At 40.5% G+C, this 25,342-nt stretch overlaps 1 protein-coding gene and 1 long non-coding RNA gene across 2 annotated transcripts; one reads left to right on the top strand and one right to left on the bottom strand.

The window, feature by feature from the left end:
- Window positions 1-1,363: 1,363 nt before the first annotated feature.
- Window positions 1,364-2,926, top strand: LOC131928162 (uncharacterized). The gene is made up of 3 exons (XR_009383735.1): window positions 1,364-1,412; window positions 1,999-2,120; window positions 2,805-2,926. It is a non-coding gene; the product is annotated as an uncharacterized LOC131928162 (long non-coding RNA).
- A 10,009-nt stretch (window positions 2,927-12,935) lies between these two features.
- Window positions 12,936-23,310, bottom strand: LOC131928149 (uncharacterized). The gene is made up of 3 exons (XM_059284090.1): window positions 23,139-23,310; window positions 21,753-21,922; window positions 12,936-14,758 (listed from the first exon to the last, which is right to left on the bottom strand). The coding sequence occupies exons 1-3, from the start codon at window positions 23,175-23,177 to the stop codon at window positions 13,384-13,386; spliced, it is 1,584 nt and encodes a 527-aa protein (XP_059140073.1). The 5' UTR covers window positions 23,178-23,310; the 3' UTR covers window positions 12,936-13,383.
- Window positions 23,311-25,342: the final 2,032 nt, after the last annotated feature.

Raw genomic sequence — 25,342 nt, 5'->3', positions numbered from 1 at the left:
CATTTAGCTGTACTTGAGGAGACACGTGACATTTAGTTCTACATCCAGACATACCTGCTTGCCTGATATTGTGACATTGGTTTCTGTAAGGATTGTGTGGTCAGCACTGTACCAGTCACATCTGATATTGTGACGTTGGTTTCTGTAAGGATTGTGTGGTCAGCACTGTACCAGTCACATCTGATATTGTGACGTTGGTTTCTGTAAGGATTGTGTGGTCAGCACTGTACCAGTCACATCTGATATTGTGACGTTGGTTTCTGTAAGGATTGTGTGGTCAGCACTGTACCAGTCACATCTGATATTGTGACGTTGGTTTCTGTAAGGATTGTGTGGTCAGCACTGTACCAGTCACATCTGATATTGTGACGTTGGTTTCTGTAAGGATTGTGTGGTCAGCACTGTACCAGTCACATCTGATATTGTGACGTTGGTTTCTGTAAGGATTGTGTGGTCAGCACTGTACCAGTCACATCTGATATTGTGACGTTGGTTTCTGTAAGGATTGTGTGGTCAGCACTGTACCAGTCACATCTGATATTGTGACGTTGGTTTCTGTAAGGATTGTGTGGTCAGCACTGTACCAGTCACATCTGATATTGTGACGTTGGTTTCTGTAAGGATTGTGTGGTCAGCACTGTACCAGTCACATCTGATATTGTGACGTTGGTTTCTGTAAGGATTGTGTGGTCAGCACTGTACCAGTCACATCTGATATTGTGACGTTGGTTTCTGTAAGGATTGTGTGGTCAGCACTGTACCAGTCACATCTGATATTGTGACGTTGGTTTCTGTAAGGATTGTGTGGTCAGCACTGTACCAGTCACATCTGATATTGTGACGTTGGTTTCTGTAAGGATTGTGTGGTCAGCACTGTACCAGTCACATCTGATATTGTGACATTGGTTTCTGTAAGGATTGTGTGGTCAGCACTGTACCAGTCACATCTGATATTGTGACGTTGGTTTCTGTAAGGATTGTGTGGTCAGCACTGTACCAGTCACATCTGATATTGTGACGTTGGTTTCTGTAAGGATTGTGTGGTCAGCACTGTACCAGTCACATCTGATATTGTGACGTTGGTTTCTGTAAGGATTGTGTGGTCAGCACTGTACCAGTCACATCTGATATTGTGACGTTGGCCTTTACTCTCCCTGACCAAAGCTAGGTACTTAGTGGTGCGAAGTAGAATTGAACTTAATTTTTTGTGTTACTAGTCTAAATGAGTGCTCCATACCTCAGCCCCATGCTCCCTATACAAAAGTGAGTCTGTTTTAAAATTATCATTTGACTCAGTATTGTGTTTGATCTATTAATAAACATTTGACCTGAATCCTCCAGCCCCTGTGGCACCACCTGGACGTCTTCAAGTTAGAGCCATCTTTTCCACCAGTCTTCAGCTCTCGTGGAGTGTAAGTAGTAATCTATTTACACATTTTTTCTTTTAGTAGCTGGTCTGTCTGTTTACATATTTTTTTAGGCAGTAGCTTGTTGGTGTCTGTCTGTTTACACATTTGTTTTGTCAGTAGTTTTAAGTGTCTATTTACACATTTCTAAAGTCAGTAGTCTGTGTAAGTGTCTGTCTATAATTTAGACATTTGCTTAGTCAGTAGCTTGTAACTGTCTGTCTATTTAAACATTTCTTATGTGAATAGCTTGTGTCTTTCTATTTACATATTTTTTATCAGAACAATATAAGTGGCTGTATAATTCCAATTGCCTCTTTTTTTTCAGTACCTTAAAATGTTTTTGTCCATAGAATGTTATAACGTTTGAAAATATTATACAGCTTAAAAATATAAATTTTCTAATTTTTTTTTAAGTTATTTATTTTTTAGCACATATTTCTTTAAATAAATCACTGCCCTTGATTACTGTGTTATAATATCAGCCAAGTTAGATGAAGCTGTTAAATATTTCTGTTTTTATCTTGTTGTAATTGTGACATTAAATACTGCTGAAAGAAATAACATGTGATCAAACTTTCCCGCATTGTAGCCTATACCAGGGGAGCTAACAACATGCAATGTGACCTCCTACATAGTACAGTACAGAGTAGAGGGTAGCACAGTTTGGTCAGAGGTTCTCTCCCCTTCATCTGATCTCAACTTTACTATACAGTGAGAAATTTTGTTCATTTCATTACTTCATGTTTCCCCTCTTTTAAATCGATGTTTAATCTAAAACCCATAAATTGATGTATAAAGTATTAACCATGTTTTCCGCTGTTTAATTGATGCATACAGTTAAAGCCAAAATTTATGTATGAAGTATAAGCCTTGTTTTCACTTTGTTAAGGGGTCATCCATAAATGACGTCACACTCGTAGGGGGGAGGGGGGTCCGTAATTTTGTGACGATGTGTGATGAGGGGGAGGGGGGGGTCAGATGTTGGGACGTCACATTTTTGCATTATAAAAAAGCAATGTTAAAAAACGAATTTTAGACGTTATTTCGCGTTTTAGATAACTGTTTTAATAAATTGTAATAGTTTAGACAAGATTTTGGAAAAATATCGATGTTTAAAAAAAATTCAACTGCAATTTCGAGGGGGGTTGTAGGTTGAGGTGTGACGTCATTTTAGGGGGTGGGGTCTGGCTTTTTGTGACGACGTGTGACGGAGGGGAGGGGGGGAGGTAAAAATCGTCCAAAAAAGCGTGACGTCATTTATGGATGACCCCTAAAATGATAGATACAATAAAAGCCATCAAGTTATTTATAAAATATAAGCTATATTTTCTCATATTCAAATGATGCATAAATAAGCCATTCCTTGGTAAATACATAAACACCTTGTATTCCCAGGTCCCTCCAACCTTAGACCAGCTATGAATGTCAGGTCGCAGCCTTCACCTCCACAGTCACACCTGGGGTAGGGCTCTACACCCTACCTGTGCCAGCTAGGACCCTAGTAAGCTAAGGGAAGTAGGGAAGTAAGCTAAACTTTTCTCAGATAAAATTTCATTTCATAAATGATAAATTTACATTAAGTTTTGTACTGCTAGACTAGAGACCAAATTAATTTTTGTACTGCTAGACTAGAGACCATATTAAGCTTCGAACTGCTAGACTAGAGACCAAATTAAGTTTTGTACTGCTAGACTAGAGACCAAATTAAGTTTTGTACTGCTAGACTAGAGACCAAATTAAGTTTTGTACTGCTAGACTAGAGACAAGATTAAGTTTTGTACTGCTAGACTAGAGACCAAATGAAGTTTTGTACTGCTAGACTAGAGACCAAATGAAGTTTTGTACTGCTAGACTAGAGACCAAATGAAGTTTTGTACTGCTAGACTAGAGACCAAATGAAGTTTTGTACTGCTAGACTAGAGACCAAATGAAGTTTTGTACTGCTAGACTAGAGACCAAATGAAGTTTTGTACTGCTAGACTAGAGACCAAATGAAGTTTTGAACTGCTAGACTAGAGACTAGATTAAGTTAGTTTTGTATCTTATGCCCTAATGTTTTTATTATAAATGTATGTCATAATAAATTCATAAACGTTCAAGTATGTAGTTAAACATTAATTAATGTCATTATTAACATTAAAAATTCCTCTCCTGCCAGTGGCTATAACTCTTGTTGCAACAACTCCTGCTTACCCACCTACATTTGTAACAACTGAAACAACAACAATTGAAACAACAGTTGAAACAACACCTGCTTACCCACCTACATTTGTAACAACTGAAACAACAACAGTTGAAACAACAGTTGAAACAACACCTGCTTACCCAACTACATTTGTAACAACTGAAACAACAACAGTTGAAACAACAACACTTCCAACAACAACACCTGTAATAACATTTGAAACAATACCTGATAACACAACAACATTTGTAACAACTACTAACATGACAACAACAATTGAAACAACAACAGATGAAACAACAACAGTTGTAACAACAGGTGTAACAACTCCTGCTTACACAACTTACATCACTGGTTACTATCCGAGGCACAAAGTCACTCGTGTCTGTTGGAATTTTGCTGCCGTTCCTTTAGATACCATTGCTCTTCTTATTGTCATTGTTTTGATCTGCATGCAGTGTATGAAATATAGAAGAAAACTGCGTTTGAATTATGGAGCAAAAAACATTTTAAAAGTTTTGATTTTTTTAATTATAACAGTGGTTTACAATACAAGTAAACATTTTTGTTTTTATCATCAAAAATTTACTTTTAAAAAACTGATTCTGCCTTTTATTTTAGAAACTAACCTTTCTTTTACCTTTTATCATGTCATGTTGATTAGATTATTTGATAAACTGCTGATAATTTTTAAAGTGATAAACTATTTTTTTAATAACATATTAAACAGGTTAACTGATACTGAAAGAAAAAACAGAAAAACTTTTATTATATAACAGGAATAAAATATATTCATAATTTTAAAACTTAATATGTTTTGAAATTAAACTTTTAAAACTTAACAATCATAAAACTTTATTGACCTTTAGTTAATTATAATTTCCTTTCAATGCTTCATTTTTTGAGGGCATATATAATGACATAATGAAAGTATTTTGAACCTATATTTTATTTGTTACTTTTTTAGGCCATATTGTCAAAAGGAATGGGCACTTATTTTAAGTATAGCCATAAGAAAATAGTTTTAATTTGCTTGTGCAATCTTTTTATCTGGTGTTTTCATGAAGGATTATCCCATCGTCTAGGGCTAGCTATGGTGATACAAATATGTTTTAATCTAGACATATCCCATTTCTTGCCAATTAAAAAAAAGATAAGCATATAGTAAAAGAAAAACATATTTTTAGTACATAGACCTTTCGTATTATTGGTCAGGTAAAACAAAAGAACATGATTACATAAACATAACGGTTATAATTAAACAATGAACTAACACCATAAAAAATGTGATAAAAAGAAAGTGTACAATTAAAACAATTCTAAAAACATTCTATTTATTCAAATCTGTTGGATTATAATCTTTTAGATCATGTAATTATTTTAGCCTTTTAGAATCATTATCATTTTATTTTATTGTATGAGTTGGCCAACGAGATCGCCTTAACCAAATTTTGATATTCATACATGGCATTGAACTGTGGAATGAATTTATCTCTATTTTTAGCATGAACCACCTGTGGTTATTTAGTATTACAGAAAGTGTGTGGGGCATGTTTTGATATGGCTCTCTGTTTGTGGCTATGACAACTGTTTTTTTTTAAGTAAATTAAGTTTTGATAAGCATGAATTTAAAAAAAAAAAATGATTTCAGAAAATTTTGGGAACCTATAAATAATGTAAAATCTAGCACTCGTAAAGTCTTTGAACATTATAAACAAGACAGTCTACCGCCCCCCCCCCCCCCCAAACAAAATTGAATTTAAATAGAAAATATATACTTTGAACAGTGTCATCGTCGTCGTCGTCCCCTCGTCCCCCCCCCCCCCCCCGAAGAGATGCCTGGATGAAACTCTAATTATGTGCGCAGTGTTTCTTCCAGACTTTTTTCTCCGGGGGGGGGGGGGGCACTTGAAATTTTCGGGGGGGGGGGGGGGTAGACTTTCTTTGGGGGGGCGGACACTGTTAAAAGTATATATTTTCTATATAAATTATATAAATTTCATTTCATTCGGGGGGGGGGGGGGGGGGGCGTTAAAAATTTTTCGGGGGGGGGGGGGCTTTTTTTTGCCGCCCCCCCCCCCCCCCCCCCCCCCCCCCCCCCGAAGAGATGCCTGGAAGAAACTCTGTATGTGCGTATTATTTAACATTTAATACATACTGGTCTCTTTTATTTTTTATTTTTGTAGTAGATAAAATAGAGTAGGCCTATGTTGTATGTGTACAGTGGTCTGTTACAGGTTCTTATATTTTTTCAATGATCTGTTTCAACTACGTGATGTTTCGCATTGCAATTAATTGCTAATACGGTGTAAAAAGCTATACACTCTTGCATGATACTATTCTTATGTTTTAATTTTGTATATTTTAATTATATCATGTGGGGTTCGTTGCTTACCTGGAGAGTTAAAGTAAAGCGGTTTTTGTTTAATGGTTTGATTGTTATTATATTTGTGTAACGAACCGTGTTGATGAAGAATGGCAGATAATGTGTAGGTCAACTTTTAGAACCATGTTCTGTTGCTGTTTTTTTTTAGCGTAGCGTTATGTAATGCTATTTAATTTTTCTTAAAATATTTCATAAAGAAACAAACAATGCCGCGCTAACATTTAAATTTACATTAAAACTTTAAACGGCTGGATTCAAGTTTAAGCCTAGACGATAGCGACGAGTTAGTTAATAAAGATTTATGTGCAATATGGTTTTTTTTAAATTCAGCTACACGAACTATTTGAATCACTAGTGATATTTTAAATATGACCAAAATAAACTTGCAATACAACAGACGCTGTGGCTTTTCAAAACAATTTGAAAATTGCTTCATTTACTTGAGTTAACTTAAACTAAAGGGAGATAATTTTTACACATACTCGAATCAAAGAATAAAGATATTATCTCCCCTGCGCCACTATGATTTGATATCAAATAATTCATTTTTATAAATATTTTATGATTTTATCATCGATGAGCGGCTCAACGACTAATGTTGTTATTTTTTTTTTAAATAATTTTTTTTTGAGTACTTAACTCCCTACATTTCTTAGTTTTTGGTGTTCTCTGCACTGATGAGGCTACTTGTTGTTTTAAAGACATAAAAAAAAGACCTGTTTATGTTTTATAAACTGCCTAAATAATTTTTTATGTCCATATATTTTTAACTGACCTGTTTCATTATTATACGCTATGTGTTCTTGAACAGATCGAATTTATGTGTTGGCAAATTGTTAGTTCATGTTCTTTTTGATGTAATTTAAAAAAAAAAAAAACAATTTTAATTTATTTTCTTTTTTAATTGAAAATAGTGCCATATGATTTATTGAGTGTATTCATACCCAGTTTTTTCCCGTATACAGTGCAAGCTGATTCATATGCTGATTCATATTTCCATGTTGTTGTTAGCATTGCAATCAATACTCTTATATAGTTGTAACAGTGGTGTCATTCCTTCTGGGATAGGGGGGTGGTGTGCAACCCCCCCCCCCCCCCCATCCCCTACCTGAAAGAAAATAGATTAGAAAATATACAATTTTTACCACTGTCCGCCCCACTTCCCCGGGAAAGTATTTGGGTCGCCACACCAAACGCTTCAAGACCCCCCACCCCCTTTGGAGAAAAAGTCTGAAAGGAACACTGAGTGTCAAGACACCATGCTGTCTTGTAAAACATGGTCAGTGTTTCTACCACAAGGGCAGATCTTCCTGGAACCAGGGTCGTAAGTGAAAGCTGTCAAAGTGTTGGTCTTTTGGTCTTTTGGTCCTATGAATGTCTAATATTTTCTTCTGTGGGTCATTCATTTAATTACAGTCAAAACTCAGGCTCATGTCACAGTGGTTCTCAAAGTTTAGGGTAGTTTGTAGGAAATATTAGGAGTCATTTTAAGGCATACAAGATCAAAAAATATAAAACACTTGCCTTGACTGTTGAAAGTTTTTTTTATTTTTATTTTTGAAAAATATTGAAACCTGATCAAAATGTTTGAACTTGTACAGTAAGAGATCAATGTGATTTACTAACCAATCATAAAAAAATACAATACATTTCTTGTAATTAAATATTTGTATTGTTGCTTTTATAGTCCAGATGTTTGTTGTTAATAATTTTTCTTTTTATGACACTATGAAATGTGTCTGTAGTAATAAGGCAGCGAAACCTTAATGATTATGGTTGGATATAAATATCTATGAAACATGTAAACTCTACTTCAACTGCCTCATGTCTTGAAAAGGGAACTTAAATAAATATAAAAACATAAATTTTGGAAGTCCTTATTATTACACTGCTGGTTTATTTATAGGTGGTAGTGAACAAGCCTACCCTGCGTTCAGTCCCCTGTTTAAAGAGCATTCGTGTGAGACGTCCCCTGTTGAATTTATATAGCATCCAAGAGTCTCGTCCCCTGTCTAACACATCCATAAGTCCATTGTATAAAGGACTAACACGAGTTTGGTTCCGCCTTTGTATATGGATCTTAAGTTGCTGGATTTGTTGTGCCCTCTTTCTATTCGGAACAAAGTTGCAATAGTAATACATGGGCGTTGTGTTAGCCGATTGTATCGGCTTATCTTGAAATCTACAGAAAAACTAGGTCAACCTGAACTTGATCCCCATTCACTAAATCAATCCAATGAAGCACTTCACGATCAAAACTTGATGGTATTTCAAAAAGAATTCTGGGATGTATAATGAATGCAGTTATGTTAATGAATAACGGTCAAGTTTACAAGTTTTGCATAATTTCATTAAAGCTCAAATAAATGAATGCAGGTAGCGTTTACTGCTGCTAGTGATTGGTAAAGTTCGGGTCTGACAGCTGATTATCTGTTGAATGATCAAAAAAATGATTCTTGTTATATTTTTGTCCCAACCCCGGTGACACATATGTTGTGCTTATCTCTGTGAGCCGCAGTCTGTGATGTATGGAAGCCTCGCTCTGACAGCCAGGGATTTGAAATTCTTTACTGCTGGGGCTGGCTCCTACCATCACTGATGTGTTTGGTGATATCAAAACAGCTGGCGACTTTCTATTGAAAAATGGGGCTTTAAAAATATTTAATTTTTTTTTTATTTCACGCTGATGAGTTACGATGTGGTTGATTTAGACTCATTTAAGTCAAGAATTAAGTACCCTTAAGATAAAAACTGATAATGTGACGTATTAGTAGCTTCAAAAAAATATTTTAAATTAATGACATTTTTTTAAAGCTGGGTATTTAATTTATGAATATTCATCGATTTTATTTAAACAAATTGTTTTTGAATAAGTTAAATAAAACTCAGAGTATGAGGGGTTAGTTGAGTGAAGCAGTAGAATTTTCCATCAAACACAAGTGTGAGATTATATGAATTTTTCTATTGGTTTTTTTTTTCCACCATACTTTGCGGTCTGGTCGCCCAGTTTTTTCATCATCGTGTAGCCAAATGTTCCTTGTTTTTGTAAATTTAAAACCTTGTTTGGCTTTTCTTTTAAATAATTGACAACAATCATTTCACACTGTAAACAGAGTTTCTTCCAGGCATCTCTTCGGGGGGGGGGGGGGGGATTCTACCGACCCCCCCCCCCCCCCCGAACGAAATGAAATGTATATAATTTATATAGAAAATATATACTTTTAACAGTGTCCGCCCCCCCCCCTCCCCCGTAGAAAGTCTACGCCCCCCCCCCCCCCGAAAATTTCAAGTGCCCCTCCCCCCCCCCCCCCCGAGAAAAAAGTCTGGAAGAAACACTGACTGTAAAGACTGTAAAATTGTTGCTGAAATTTAGTTTCTACCTTTCTACATGGTACGTAAAATCTGATTCGAATGATGACGGCCATGAAACCAGTGCAGTCGTTACTTTGTTAAAGCTTAGAAAAGTCAATAGCCACAGGCAGCCTATCCGACAATTTTAGAGCAGAAAAAGAAACTTTAGAGCATGCAGCAAATCTTCTGTCAGAACACCCTGAATCTCCAAATAGTCAGATAGTATTTCTCACAGATGCTAAATCTGTCCTGCAGTCCCTAAAAAATCCAGAATCCTATACCCAATCACTCAGGACAGCCATTGAAAAGTTAAACAATACCTGCAGCAGAATTCTGCTGCAGTAGATCACGGGCCACTGCCAGATACAAGGAAATGAGATCGCGGACCAGCTGGCAAAAATTGGGCGAAAGAAAAAACATCCAGAAATCTCACTACACCCAAAAGAAATCAAAAGAATCATAAAAAAAAAAAAACACAAATGTGGTCTGACACACACCCTCACTACAAAAAAGATGATGGATATTACAATTTGACACGAAACCAACAATGCGTAATCTTTAGTCTCAGAACAGGCCACATGCATAAAAAACTAAAAATTGGGTGTGGCGAAATATGCCCTTGTGTCAAGGCCCCGGAGAATACGGAGCGCGTCCTTCAGGACTGCCCTTTGTACAACCAGGCGCGATCCTAACACTGGCCCCTACACACCCCACTCAAGGAAAAACTATATGGGGCACCCGCTGATCTGGAGACCACAGTCCAGTTCATACACGAAGTTGGACTTGTTTAAATCCTCCATCATATACTTAATTAAGAACGAAGAGGAAGTTACTTTGTTTAAAAAAAAGTTTTCAGTTCTATGAAAGTGTTAAAGCTGTATTTTAAAACTAGGACCAGGATGGTGCTACTGTTACATCTACACTTCAGGGGCGGAACTACCATGACGCCAGACCAGGGGCGGAACTAGCATGACGCTAAACCAGGGGCGGAACTACTATGACGCCAGACCAGGGGCGGAACTAGCATGACGCTAAACCAGGGGCGGAACTACCATGACGCCAGACCAGGGGCGGAACTACCATGACGCCAGACCAGGGGCGGAACTACCATGTCGCCAGACCAGGGGCGGAACTACCATGACGCCAGACCAGGGGCGGAACTAGCATGACGCCAGACCAGGGGCGGAACTACCATGACGCCAGACCAGGGGCGGAACTAGCATGACGCCAGACCAGGGGCGGAACTAGCATGACGCTAAACCAGGGGCGGAACTACCATGACGCCAGACCAGGGGCGGAACTACCATGGCGCCAGACCAGGGGCGGAACTAGCATACCCCCAGACCAGGGGCGGAACTAGCATGACGCTAAACCAGGGGCGGAACTAGCATGACGCCAGACCAGGGGCGGAACTACCATGACGCCAGACCAGGGGCGGAACTACCATGACGCCAGACCCCGCTATGTGATTGGACCCAGGCCGTTTAGCTAACCAAAAACAAAATAATTCATTTTTGCCCCTTGATAGACTGTTTTTTTTTTTTAAATATCCACCTCACTACTGATTATTTTACAGTAACTAACAAAAACTATTGAATATAAAAAATAATAATTTTAAACTCAATTTAATAGGTTTTTACTAAGAAAACTAAAATGTAATATCTTCTCTTAATATTATTAAATCAAAGTATACTAAAGAATGACAAAGATGTAAGAAGAAATGTGTTCAAAAATATTAATATAAATGTTGGAAAATAAGAATAAAGCAAGAACAGGAAACCATAACACACATTTCAAACCTCCGTGTTTAATTACTTTATACGGAAGTCCTGACATTGAAGTCCTGACATTGAAGTCCTGACATTGAAGTCCTGACATTGAAGTCCTGACATTGAAGTCCTGACATTGAAGTCCTGACATTGAAGTCCTGACATTGAAGTCCTGACATTGAAGTCCTGACATTGAAGTCCTGACATTGCGTGTTTTTTTTTCACAATTTAGACGGGTAGAAGAGAGCGGGAGCCGAACGTACCGAAAGACACTTGCCCGAATGCCGTTTGCCCAAAGGCCGATTGCCCGAAGGCCGATTTCACGAAGGCCGATTTCACGAAGGCCGATTTCCCGAGTGGATACTTGCCCGAGTGGGACAAATGACAATTAATTTAAAATTTAGTAGGACAGTCAACTAATACATTATATATACATATATATATATATATATATATATATATATATATATATATATATATATATATATATATATATATATATATATATATATACATATACGATGTCGCCTTTTTTTTCCTAGTTCCGCCACTGCTGTACATCAGTGACATCTGCACTGATACTAAATCACTGAGTTGACATTTATGTCAGGTGTTATGAGACGTGTATGTTATCATGTAAGATTTATTTTTTTGCAACATGTTCTTCATGTCTGTTGGTCATACAAAATGTTTGTCATACAAAATGTTTGTCATACAAAATGTTGGTCATACAAAATGGTGATCATACAATATGTATAGTTGACTGATATTAAGTTGACTTATTGATGTAAAGTTGATTCACTGATGTAACTGACTGAGGTAAAGTTGACTGACTGAAGTAAAGTTAACTGACTGATGTGTACAACACTACTATTCCCCTGTAAAGCAATGTGTACAACTCTACTATTCCCCCATGTAAAACAATGTGTACAACTCTACTATTCCCCCATGTAAAACAATGGGTACAACTCTACTATTCCCCATGTAAAACAATGTGTACAACTCTACTATTCCCCTTTGAAAACAATGTGTACAACTCTACTATTCCCCCATGTAAAACAATGTGTACAACTGTACTATTCCCCCATGTAAAACAATGTGTACAACTCTACTATTCCCCCATGTAAAACAATGTGTACAACTGTACTATTCCCCCTGTAAAACAATGTGTACAACTCTACTATTCCCCTGTAAAACAATGTGTACAACTCTACTATTCCCCCCTGTAAAACAATGTGTACAACTCTACTATTCCCCCTGTAAAACAATATGTACAACTCTACTATTCCCCCTGTAAAACAATGTGTACAACTCTACTATTCCCCCTGTAAAACAATGTGTACAACTCTACTATTCCCCTGTAAAACAATGTGTACAACTCTACTATTCCCATTGTAAAACAATGTGTACAACTGTACTATTCCCCCATGTAAAACAATGTGTACAACTCTACTATTATCCCATGTAAAACAATGTGTACAACTCTACTATTATCCCATGTAAAACAATGTGTACAACTCTACTATTCCCCCATGTAAAACAATGTGTACAACTCTACTATTCCCCCATGTAAAACAATGTGTACAACTCTACTATTATCCCATGTAAAACAATGTGTACAACTCTACTATTCCCTCTTGTAAAACAATGTGTGCAACTCTAGCTCGAAAAGAACTATCGATGTTATTGAGTTGAGCTATTATTATTTTTAAAATATTTTTCCAAAGTAGCCATTAGAGATGTGTAACAAAACGTTATCAGAATACAATCTATTTTATTTTAACAAGCATAATCCATTATTCTTTTTTTACAAAAATTAATGTTAACACAAAGTATTTTACCAATTGAATAGCTGAAAACTTTGAATGTCTCAATTTAAAAATACATAATCACAGTAAACTGTGTAAAAAAAAAAAAATTTAGCCAAAAAACAATCCAAAACACAAAAATAAAAAATGAAAATTTAAAAATTTTGTACTGCTGTCCGGGAACTACATAGAACTGAGCCAAATCGTGTGCTGTTAGTTTATTCTGCACTCAACGAGTTATCTCCCTGCCACTGAGCACTACGGTGTCTGTATACGTATGTGTCTATACCCACTATTTGTGTGGCATAACAAAGGTGCGTGTTTCACAGTGCGCTGTCAACATAAGTGAACAACTACACACGCGCAGACACCAAACACTATAAAAATACCATCCTATAGAGAAACCATCCGTTAGGATTATGTCCCTTGCCATGCTACCCGACGTCTCTAGCTTAGCTGACATTTGAGAGGGAGATCACTCTCTGAGGGAGTCTCTCAAACTGGTCAACGTTCGCATGGTATCTTCCAGGGTGGCCAGATTTTTTTTCTCCCGGATGCCGGTATTCCTGCCGGCTGCTCCGTCCCCACACTGATCACGTGACCTCCTCTTGTCCTGCCCGCCCCCCGCCATGGCCTGCTCCGCCACCCCCTCCAGGTCGTGGTTAGATTTCCTGGCCGGGGTGTAGAAGTTCGGGGCGCCCTCCTGGCGGTGCACGTCTGTGTATCTCCTCTGGCCGGGGGACATCTCGGTGGCCCGGGGCTCGTCCCGTCCCCTCGAGTTGCTGTACACCTGGTCCCTCCGCGGGCCGTACGGGTCCTTGTCCTGGTCCCTCCGCGGGCCGTACGGGTCCTTGTCCTGGTCCCTCCGCGGGCCGTACGGGTCCTTGTCCCAGCGGCCCGTGGTCCGGTCCAAGCCAGACCGGCCGTCTCCGTTCATCTCGTTCCAGTCGCACGTGTTGTCCGCGGCATACCTGAGGTCATCGTCCTCTCGGTCGTAGCTCTCTGACCCCTCGGGGTACCGAGGCTGGCCGATGAAACCTTGACCCTGACCTTGACCCGTGTAGAGTTCCCCGTCCTTTAACCTTGCTCCGTTGCTAGGATACCTGACGGGGCTGTTGTATCCCCGGCAGAGAGGAACGTCCTTGAGCGAGAACTTGCCCTCCTCCGTGTACCTGGTGTTGCCGTCATACACCCCAAGCCCGCCCAGAGCAATGTCAAGGTCACGGAGCTTGAGGGTGCACGGCTGCTCCGGGTAGCGCTGGTACATGACGTCATGGTCAGCGACATCGGTGTACCGCGGGTAGTTGCCCCCCTCGCCCTGTACCACGTGGTGTGTCATCTCGCCGCCATCTTGCCTCGTCTCATCGTAGTCGTAAGGAACAGACATACGAACATCGTATCCGTTATCCACGTATGGCTTTTTTCTTACGTCATATCCGCTATCAACATAAGACATTTTTCTTAGATCGTACCCGTCGTTTTCCATTTGCACGGTGCGTAAGTTGTAATTACCATTTTCGAGTGGGATTTTCCGCAAGTCGTAGCCGCCATCTTCGTGTGTCATTCGACGCGGGTCGTAGCAGGGGTCAGGGTAGGGCAGCTTCTGCTCGCCGTCTGGCAGTTCCTTGATGGCCAGAGGGTGCGGCTTTATGCTGACCTCGGGTTTCTTGAGACCTGGGACCCGTGTCGGCACGGTCTCGTCCGGCTTGACCCCGTCCTGCTTGACCACGCTCTCCTCCGCCGTCCCCGCCTCAAGAACTTTCACAACCCGAGGGTCAACCATCCGCCGGTAGCTGTTCAATGCCAGGGTCAAGGTCGAGGCCACCACAGCGGCTATAACAACACCGTACCTGGGGGTTAGACGGGGAGGGGGGCGTGTTTATTACACCGGCAGTATGTATCACACAGGATATATTTGTAGGAAAAATACAGTTGTTATACAAGAAACATTTGAAAAATGGTGCATATGGTCATTACACAATACTATGAGAGGATAAAAAAATTGGTGACACCATAAATATATGGGACTGGATACCTTACTGGAAATTAAGTATACTTAATTAAATATCAACTTATATTAATATACGAGGGACTGCGTGGTCAAGAGGTAGAGCGCTAGACTGCGAAAGTTTCGGGTTCGAATCCGGGTTTTATTCAATAGAACGTCCCTGAGTCCACACAGCAATGATCGGTACCTAACTCACATTAGGGAAAGTAAAAGCGGCTGGTCGTAGTACTGACCACACTATCTTTTCATATACAGAAACAGGTGAACTCTACTTCACTTGCCCCTAGGACAGTCAGGTTCGAAAAGGGAACTTTATTTCTATACGCGAGGAGTGGTATCAACACATATAAATGTAGGGGAGGAAACAGTATCAACATGTTATGTCTATCTACTGGGAGAGCTGTTTCAACATATACAAATGTACGAGAGAAGCGGTATCAACATACAGGAATATGCGGGCGGAGAATTTTCAACATACGGTAGGAGTTGATTCAACATACATTCAATATGAAACGGACCAGATAAGTAACAGAACGGTGGGTCATTAAACAAGAAACGTAAGTCGTTATTCAATACAATCATAACATAAGAAATAGAGGAGGGTCTGGGGTCATACGAGACATTTCAAAAGTATCAACCAATCGCTGCAACATATTTAGCATGTGAAACTAGCTAAATCGACATGTACGAGTTAGTAGCGCAAAAATCCATCACGTAAAGGTAGCTTAGTTATAACCTTATCGAGAAATCAGAACAAGTATTTATTTATTCATTGCAAGGGTTATGATGTAAAAAATTGTATGTTGTTGTTGGTTGGATGCAACAATAGACCATCGACGTAAGGCCCGTGGGCGGGGCTACCAGCTGAGTACTATTGTTGGTGGGAGACTGGGGTCGTGATGTAATGATTGAGCGAGGATTGTTGGATTGTAACGGACACAATCAAACACGGTCGGGCTGATCTCTAAATTCAAATGAATAAGAAATTATGTGACGTAGTTGTAGACAATGGGTGATATAGTGATTTGATCTTCAGGTCTGGGGGTGGGGGTGGAGGAGGTCAAGTGGAATGGTACACACGTAGGGGTGGGGGAGGGGGTCTGAGCGTGGGTCATGTGTACTGCTGTGGGACACGTGTTATGTTGGGGGTCGGGGCGTGGGTCATGTGAACTGTTAGGGGTCGGGGCGTGGGTCATGTGTTATGGTTGGGGTCGGGGCGTGGGACACGTGTTATGGTGGGGTCGGGGCGTGGGTCATGTGAATTGTTAGGGGTCGGGGCGTGGGTCATGTGTTATGGTTGGGGTCGGGGCGTGGGACACGTGTTATGGTGGGGTCGGGGCGTGGGTCGTGTGTTATGGTTGGGGTCGGGGCGTGGGTCATGTGAACTGTTAGGGGTCGGGGCGTGGGTCATGTGTTATGGTGGGGGTCGGGGCGTGGGTCATGTGAACTGTTAGGGGTCGGGGCGTGGGTCATGTGAACTGTTAGGGGTCGGGGCGTGGGTCATGTGTTATGTTGGGGGTCGGGGCGTGGGTCATGTGAACTGTTAGGGGTCGGGGCGTGGGTCATGTGTTATGGTGGGGGTCTGGGCGTGGGCCATGTGAATCGTTAGGGGTCGGAATCATGTGTACTGCTATGGGTCGTGGCGTTGGTCATGTGTTATGTTGGGGGTCGGGGCGTGGGTCTTGTGTTATGTTAGGGGTCGGGGCGTGGGTCATGTGTTATGTTGGGGGTCGGGGCGTGGTTTTTGTGTTGTGTTACAAACACAACACAGGGCGTGGTGTGGGTAATGTGCAGTGTTGGCTGTCATTGTTAGTGTTGGAGATACAGGCGTGGCCTGGGATAATTGAAGGGTGGGATTTGGTTGGATTTAATCACGTAGTGTACTGATGGTTTTATTTGTCAGGTTGGTGATGTGTGAGTACTTCAAATGGGCCCTACCGAAGATGTACAGATAGGTTTTATGTTGCATTCTGATGTAGGTTTTTGGGGATAATTTATTCAGGCGGCGAGTGGCAGGGGGGGGGGGGGGGGGGGGGTAGTTTATTTTATTTTTATGCTCGTTTAAAATGGTAATTCTACGCGCGATTATTAAGGTGATTTATATTCGGATCTGGATGATTTATCTGGGGGTTTGATGATTTATTCAGGGATTTCTGAGCTTTATTCGGGAGAGTTTTAATTTGTTTTAGAAAATTCTCTGCTAATTTTTTTCTGACATTTGATTGAATTAAAGTGACGGTTGAGTGAGATTAGCTTAATGCGTGCGGCACGATAAAAAGTTGAAGGTACGGAGAGATTAGCTTAATACGTGCAGCGCACTAAAAAAAGTTGAAGGTACGATGGAAGTGGTTAAAACTCCGACAAATCCGAGCGTTGACTGAGCATTAGTTGACTGCGACATGATCAAGTCACATGACAGATACTCGTGTTAAAGTTCAAATGTGAACAGTTATCAACATGAGCCGTGGTTAATGTTAGTAGACCGCTAGTTTTTATTGTGAATGATTGCAAGATTTACCTTGGAGTTATACGGATTTACTATGATATATCTTTCAAATGTGAATATAATTGAATTTATGTATGCATTTCGAGTTGTATTTCGATTTTTTAAAGATAAAAACTGTAAAATAAATGTGGCTGTCAATGTGTTTACATCTGACAATGTAAACAAATTTCATGGAAATTGTCAAGGCCAGTGAAACAGTAGTTTTAGAGCAACAGGACAGCACTAGACAGCACGAGTCAACAACAGGACAACGGGACAGCATTCTACAGCACTTGCCAACTACAGGACAACACTAGACAGCACGAGACAGCGAGTGTCAACAACAGGACAACAGGAAAAGTACAAAAGTACAAGGCGAATGTCTCACCACAACAAAACCTTTTACGTGTGTCGTATACATCATTTGTGTGGTACAACATTTTTTGGTACATTTGTGGTACAACATTGAAAGTGTGGTTCAACATTTTATGGTACATTTGTGGTACAACATTAAAAGTGGGGTACATCATTTGTGTGGTACAACATTTTTGGTACATTTGTGGTACAACATTAAAAGTGTGGTACAACTTTTTGTGGTACAACATTTATTGAATACAACAATTGTATGGTACAACATTTTTGTGCTCCAACATTGGTTGGATGCACTAAAAAAAGATGCACGTGATAACTTTGATTGACGGCAACCTGTTTCACAGCCTTATTAGTATTCATCTCAGTCACGTGGTATGTCGTAGTTGTCAGGTAATCAAATGATGACCATTTTTAGATCAGTAGCCAGTGCGAGATTAGTTGTGTAAATACGTTACTTAGATCAGTAGCCAGTGTGAGATTAGTTATGTAGCTACTGTACTTAGATCAGTAGCCAGTGCGAGATTAGTTATGTAGTTACTGTACTTAGATCAGTAGCCAGTGCGAGATTAGTTGTGTAGCTACGTTACCCTAAGCTACAGCCAGTCTCTGGGACGGCGTGGTCGGATGGTAGAGCACACGACTGCCAACCCAAAAGTCGCGAGTTTGAAACCAGGCTCAATCCCGTCCTTGAGTACACCCAGCTCTAATGGGTACCTGACTCATGTTAAGGAAAGTAAAGGCGGCGGGGCATAGTACTGACGACACTATCCCTTCATATGCCGAGGTCACAAATGTAGGTGTAACTTCACTTGTCCCAGGGACCGTCGGATTCGGTAGAGAACTTTGTTTAAGGCCAGCCTCCGACAGTCTTATGTTATGTTATGGACAGCTTAAGACACCCTTACCTGTTGTTATAGACAGCCTTACCTGATGTTATAGACATCCTTACCTGATGTTATAGACAGCCTTACCTGATGTTATAGACAGCAGCAGACAGCCTTACCTGATGTTATAGACAGCAGCAGACAGCCTTACCTGATGTTATACACAGCCTTACCTGATGTTATAGACAGCCTTACCTGATGCTATAGACAGCCTTACCTGATGTTATAGCCAGCCTTACCTGATGTTATAGACAGCCTTACCTGATGTTATAGGCAGCCTTACCTAATGTTATAGACAGCCTTACCTGATGTTATAGACAGCCTTACCTGATGTTATAGACAGCCTTACCTGATGTTATAGACAGCCTTACCTGATGTTATAGACAGCCTTACCTGATGTTATAGACATCCTTACCTGATGTTATAGACAGCCTTACCTGATGTTATAGGCAGCCTTACCTGATGTTATAGACAGCTTAACCTGATGTTATAGACACCCTTACCTGATGTTATAGACAGCCTTACCTGATGTTATAGACAGCCTTACCTGATGTTATAGACAGCCTTACCTGATGTTATAGACAGCCTTACCTGGTGTTATAGACAGCCTTACCTGATGTTATAAACAGCCTAACCTGATGTTATAGACAGCAGCAGACAGCCTTACCTGATGTTATAGACAGCCTTACCTGATGTTATAGACAGCCTTACCTGATGTTATAGACAGCCCTACCTGATGTTATAGACAGCCTTACCTGATGTTATAGACAGCCTTACCTGATGTTATAGACAGCCTTACCTGATGTTATAGACTGCCTTACCTGATGTTATAGACAGCCTCACCTGATGTTATAGACAGCCTTACCTGATGTTATAGACAGCCTTACCTGATGTTATAGACAGCCTTACCTGATGTTATAGACAGCCTTACCTGATGTTATAGACAGCCTTACCTGATGTTATAGACAGCCTCACCTGATGTTATAGACAGCCTTACCTGATGTTATAGACAGCCTTACCTGATGTTATAGACAGCCTTACCTGATGTTATAGCCAGCAGCAGACAGCCTTACCTGATGTTATAGACAGCCTTACCTGATGTTATAGACAGCCTTACCTGATGTTATAGGCAGCCTTACCTGATGTTATACACAGCCTTACCTGATGTTATAGACAGCCTTACCTGATGTTATAGGCAGCCTTACCTAATGTTATAGACAGCCTTACCTGATGTTATAGACAGCCTTACCTGATGTTATAGACAGCCTTACCTGATGTTATAGACAGCCTTACCTGATGTTATAGACAGCCTTACCTGATGTTATAGACAGCATTACCTGATGTTATAGACAGCCTTACCTGATGTTATAGGCAGCCTTACCTGATGTTATAGACAGCTTAACCTGATGTTATAGACACCCTTACCTGATGTTATAGACAGCCTTACCTGATGTTATAGACAGCCTTACCTGATTATATAGACAGCCTTACCTGATGTTATACACAGCTTTACCTGATGTTATAGACAGCCTTACCTGATGTTATAGACAGCCTTACCTGATGTTATAGACAGCCTTACCTGGTGTTATAGACAGCCTTACCTGATGTTATAAACAGCCTAACCTGATGTTATAGACAGCAGCAGACAGCCTTACCTGATGTTATGGACAGCCTTACCTGATGTTATAGACAGCCTTACCTGATGTTATAGACAGCCCTACCTGATGTTATAGACAGCCTTACCTGATGTTATAGACAGCCTTATCTGATGTTATAGACAGCCTTACCTGATGTTATAGACAGCCTTACCTGATGTTATAGACAGCCTCACCTGATGTTATAGACAGCCTTACCTGATGTTATAGACAGCCTTACCTGATGTTATAGACAGCCTTACCTGATGTTATAGACAGCCTTACCTGATGTTATAGACAGCCTTACCTGATGTTATAGACAGCCTCACCTGATGTTATAGACAGCCTTACCTGATGTTATAGACAGCCTTACCTGATGTTATAGACAGCCTTACCTGATGTTATAGACAGCCTTACCTGATGTTATAGCCAGCAGCAGACAGCCTTACCTGATGTTATAGACAGCCTTACCTGATGTTATAGATAGCCTTACCTGATGTTATAGACAGCCTTACCTGGTGTTATAGCCAGCCTTACCTGATGTTATAGACAGCCTTACCTGATATTATAGCCAGCAGCAGACAGCCTTACCTGATGTTATAGACATCCTTACCAGATGTTATAGCCAGCAGCAAACAGCCTTACCTGATGTTATAGACAGCCTTACCTGATGTTATAGCCAGCAGCAGACAGCCTTACCTGATGTTATAGCCAGCAGCAGACAGCCTTACCTGATGTTATAGCCAGCCTTACCTGATGTTATAGACAGCCTTACCTGATGTTATAGCCAGCAGCAGACAGCCTTACCTGATGTTATAGACAGCCTTACCTGATGTTATAGACAGCCTTACCTGATGTTATAGACAGCCTTACCTGATGTTATAGCCAGCAGCAGACAGCCTTACCTGATGTTATAGCCAGCAGCAGACAGCCTTACCTGATGTTATAGCCAGCAGCAGACAGCCTTACCTGATGTTATAGCCAGCAGCAGACAGCCTTACCTGATGTTATAGACAGCCTTACCTGATGTTATAGACAGCCTTACCTGATGTTATAGACAGCCTTACCTGATGTTATAGCCAGCAGCAGACAGCCTTACCTGATGTTATAGACAGCCTTACCTGATGTTATAGACAGCCTTACCTGATGTTATAGACAGCCTTACCTGATGTTATAGCCAGCAGCAGACAGCCTTACCTGATGTTATAGACAGCCTTACCTGATGTTATAGACAGCCTTACCTGATGTTATAGACAGCCTTACCTGATGTTATAGACAGCCTTACCTGATGTTATAGCCAGCCTCACCTGATGTTATAGACAGCCTTACCTGATGTTATAGACAGCCTTACCTGATGTTATAGACAGCCTTACCTGATGTTATAGACAGCCTTACCTGATGTTATAGACAGCCTTACCTGATGTTATAGACAGCCTTACCTGATGTTATAGACAGCCTTACCTGATGTTATATCCAGCAGCAGACAGCCAGCTCATAGACGGCTCCAGGAGGGGTTTCATGCGCAGCCCACGGTGCAGGATGTGCCGGTGCCCCCTGACGACGCCCCAGGCCAAGACGCCGACATCAGCGGCAAACAGACGGAACACAACACCAGCAACCAAGGCCAGAACCTGGGGTCAGAGGTCAGGAGTCACAGAGGTGGTGCATAACTGGATGAAATCTTAAGCTAAACCCGAACTTTGTGGTCTTAGTTTAGAGAGGTTTGTTGCATTGACTAAAGCAAAAGATAATTGAAATTGTTTCTCCAGACTTTAAGGCCATGAAGAGAAAAGATGTTTCGCTATTTTTGGTTTGGGGAGAGGTCGTTCGTTCACCACCGCACACCGTCGCAACTTTTCACAAAGTGTACACCATAGTTTGGTGAGGTTTCCATAGCTTCAGGGTAGCGTTTGTGCTACCTACAATTTGATTAGGCTGATCTATAGAACGAGGAAAAGGTTGAAAATAGGGAGGGGTTGTATCGAAAATGTAAGAAAAAAGTCAAAGTTGTAAACAAGAAAACCACGCATGCGTAGTGTGGGGAGGGGTGGGAAATTGCCTTCTGTCATGGCAATGGTTTCGAAGTACTGTGTATAAGCTGATACTTGACCACATGAATAGTTAACACAACAGGAAAAAAGTTGAATGTCATACGTAAAAATTCTTGCACATGCGCATACATATTTGCGCCGCTCAGCCTAGGGCCTTGGGTAGGCTAGCCGGCATGCAGTTTGTTCCACGCAGTCATCTCCAAAATGATGTTGAAGATTTCTCGCATTGCATAGGACCAGCACAGAGCAATGTTGCTCTTGGCTAAAGGACATTACTCCCCGTACATCCCCCCTTAATCCTAACCATAAGACAAAGACGAAAAAACCTAAAAATGTACCTCACCCTAAAATAAACCCAAAACCAAACCAGACTCTAGACATTGATTTAAGCTAAACCCTGATCCTAACACTAGCCCTAGCCCTAGCCCTATCTCTAGCCCCAGCCCTAGCCCTAGCCCTAGACCTAGACCTAGCCCAAACTCAAACCCTAGCAAAACCTTAAGGTATGACCGGGGGTATTGTCCTACTGGGCGGGGGTTAGTTGACAGGGAGGTAATGACGGGGGTGGATGTCCGGAGGGGGGTAATTGACGGGGGGGGGGGGGGGGTAAAGCCCTGTTCCCGTTGCTCTTAGGGCAAAACTCAAATGTTCATTAGACGATGTTTGACCGGAAGTTCCCTAATTAGTGTTGAGCTCACCCTCCCGTCCATGTCTGACCGGAAATTCCCTAATTAGTGTTGAGCTCACCTTCCCGTCCATATCTGACCGGAAGTTCCCTAATTAGTATTGAGCTCACCTTCCCGTCCATGTTGAGCACCAGCCAGGGTAAGCACATGGTGACCCACGTGCAGTAGATGACGCAGTAGACGAGCACATCTGACGTAGGTGTGTACTGTGTACCGTTGTAGAGTACGATGAATGAGAGAAAACCGGTGCAAACTAGGATGAACACGACTTTGTGCGTGATCTCCTGCCTGCGGACGATACCAAGTACATGGTTTATGGACGATACCAAATACATGGTTTATGGCCGATACCAAACACATGGTTTATGGACGATACCAAATACATGGTCTATGGACGATACCAAATATATGGTCTATGGACGATACCAAATACATGGTCTATGGACGATATCAAATACATGGTTTATGGACGATACCAAATACATGGTCTATGGACGATACCAAATACATGGTCTATGGACGATACCAAATACATGGACTATGGACGGTTCCTGCTAAACTGTTTATTGTCGGTTAACGGTTAACTGGCCATATCAACTACACAGTAAATGGGGAAACAAACCACACAGGTATTGGGCGATACCAAGTAATCGGGTAATGAATGGTACCAACACAGGGTTAGGGAGGAAGGCAAGGGGTGATCAGCATCGTGTCGGGCTGCTTTAAAAGAGAAGATCGCTCGCCCGGGACCCGAACTCGATACTTCCGTCTTAGCATGAATTCAGCTTGACCTTTAGCACGATACTTAGGCGTGAAGAATTGATCAAGTATTTTGTCAAGAAAGAAAATATTTCCCCTATAGCTGAGAAGAGAAATGTTTGACTCACTCCATAGCCGAGAAGAACATCTCCTTCAACTCGTTGAGACTGCGGTCTCCGAGTTTTTTCCCAGCTCGCTGTCGGCTGGTCGGGAAGTTGCTGCCTTGTTGCGTCCCTTTGTGTTCCATTTACTTCCTGTCTAGACAAGTGTCAGCTCAGCTTACATAATACATTATACAGGGTTTGTACAACATATTATACAGGGTTTGTACAACATATTATACAGAGTTTATAGAACATTATTATTGTACAGGGTTTATACAACATTATATACAGGGTTTATACAACATATTATACAGGGTTTATACAACATTATATACAGGGTTTATACAACATATTATACAGGGTTTATACAACATATTATACAGGGTGTGTACAACATATTATACAGGGTTTGTACAACATATTATACAGGGTGTGTACAACATATTATACAGGGTTTGTACAACATATTATACAGGGTTTGTACAACATATTATACAGGGTTTGTACAACATATTATACAGAGATTATAGAACATTATTATTGTACAGGGTTTATACAACATTATATACAGGGTTTATACAACATATTATACAGGGTGTGTACAACATATTATACAGGGTTTATACAACATATTATACAGGGTTTGTACAACATATTATACAGGGTTTGTACAACATATTATACATGGTTTGTACAACATATTATACAGGGTGTGTACAAAATATTATACAGGGTTTGTACAACATATTATACAGGGTTTATACAAAATATTATACAGGGTTTGTACAACATATTATACAGGGTTTATACAACATATTATACAGGGTTTATACAACATATTATACAGGGTTTATACAACATATTATACTGGGTTTATACAACATATTATACAGGGTTTATACAACATTATATACAGGGTTTATACAACATATTATACAGGGTTTATACAACATATTATACAGGGTTTATACAAAATATTAAACAGGGTTTGTACAACATATTATACAGGGTTTATACAACATATTATACAGGGTTTGTACAACATATTATACAGGGTTTATACAACATATTATACAGGGTTTATACATCATATTACACATCATGTAAATATAATACTACAACCGATGTTTGGATGATACCCATTAAAGGCTGGATACAGCTCATGTTATTTTATTTATCAGCAGTCTGCTAGACAGAGCACTGTAACAACAATGGATATGTAAAGTATCTAGACTATCAGCAGTCTGCTAGACAGAGCATTGTACCCACATTCAGTATCTAAAATATCTAGACTATCAGCAGTCTGCTAGACAGAGCATTGTACCAACATTCAGTATCTAAAATATCTAGACTATCAGCAGTCTGCTATACAGAGCACTGTACCAACATTTGTATCTAAAATATCTAGACTATCAGCAGTCTGCTATACAGAGCACTGTACCACAGAGGCG

Source organism: Physella acuta, unplaced genomic scaffold (genome assembly GCF_028476545.2).
Source record: "Physella acuta isolate Inbredline_101_S28 unplaced genomic scaffold, ASM2847654v3 ptg001467l, whole genome shotgun sequence".
In the NCBI taxonomy this organism is placed as follows: domain Eukaryota; kingdom Metazoa; phylum Mollusca; class Gastropoda; family Physidae; genus Physella; species Physella acuta.
Note: the sequence above shows the minus strand (reverse complement) of the source record. Positions and strands in the feature narration are given on the sequence as shown.

Bases quoted from the DNA above. Each gene is read 5' to 3' on its own strand.
- LOC131928149 (XM_059284090.1), bottom strand. From the start codon at position 23,177: ATGTGCTTACCCTGGCTGGTGCTCAACATGGACGGGAAG. The intron at 21,923-23,138 runs GTGAGCTCAATA...CTCTGACCCCAG, and splicing joins TGCTCAACATGGACGGGAAG to GTTCTGGCCTTGGTTGCTGG. The intron at 14,759-21,752 runs GTAAGGCTGTCT...TCTAACCCCCAG, and splicing joins GCTGCTGGATATAACATCAG to GTACGGTGTTGTTATAGCCG.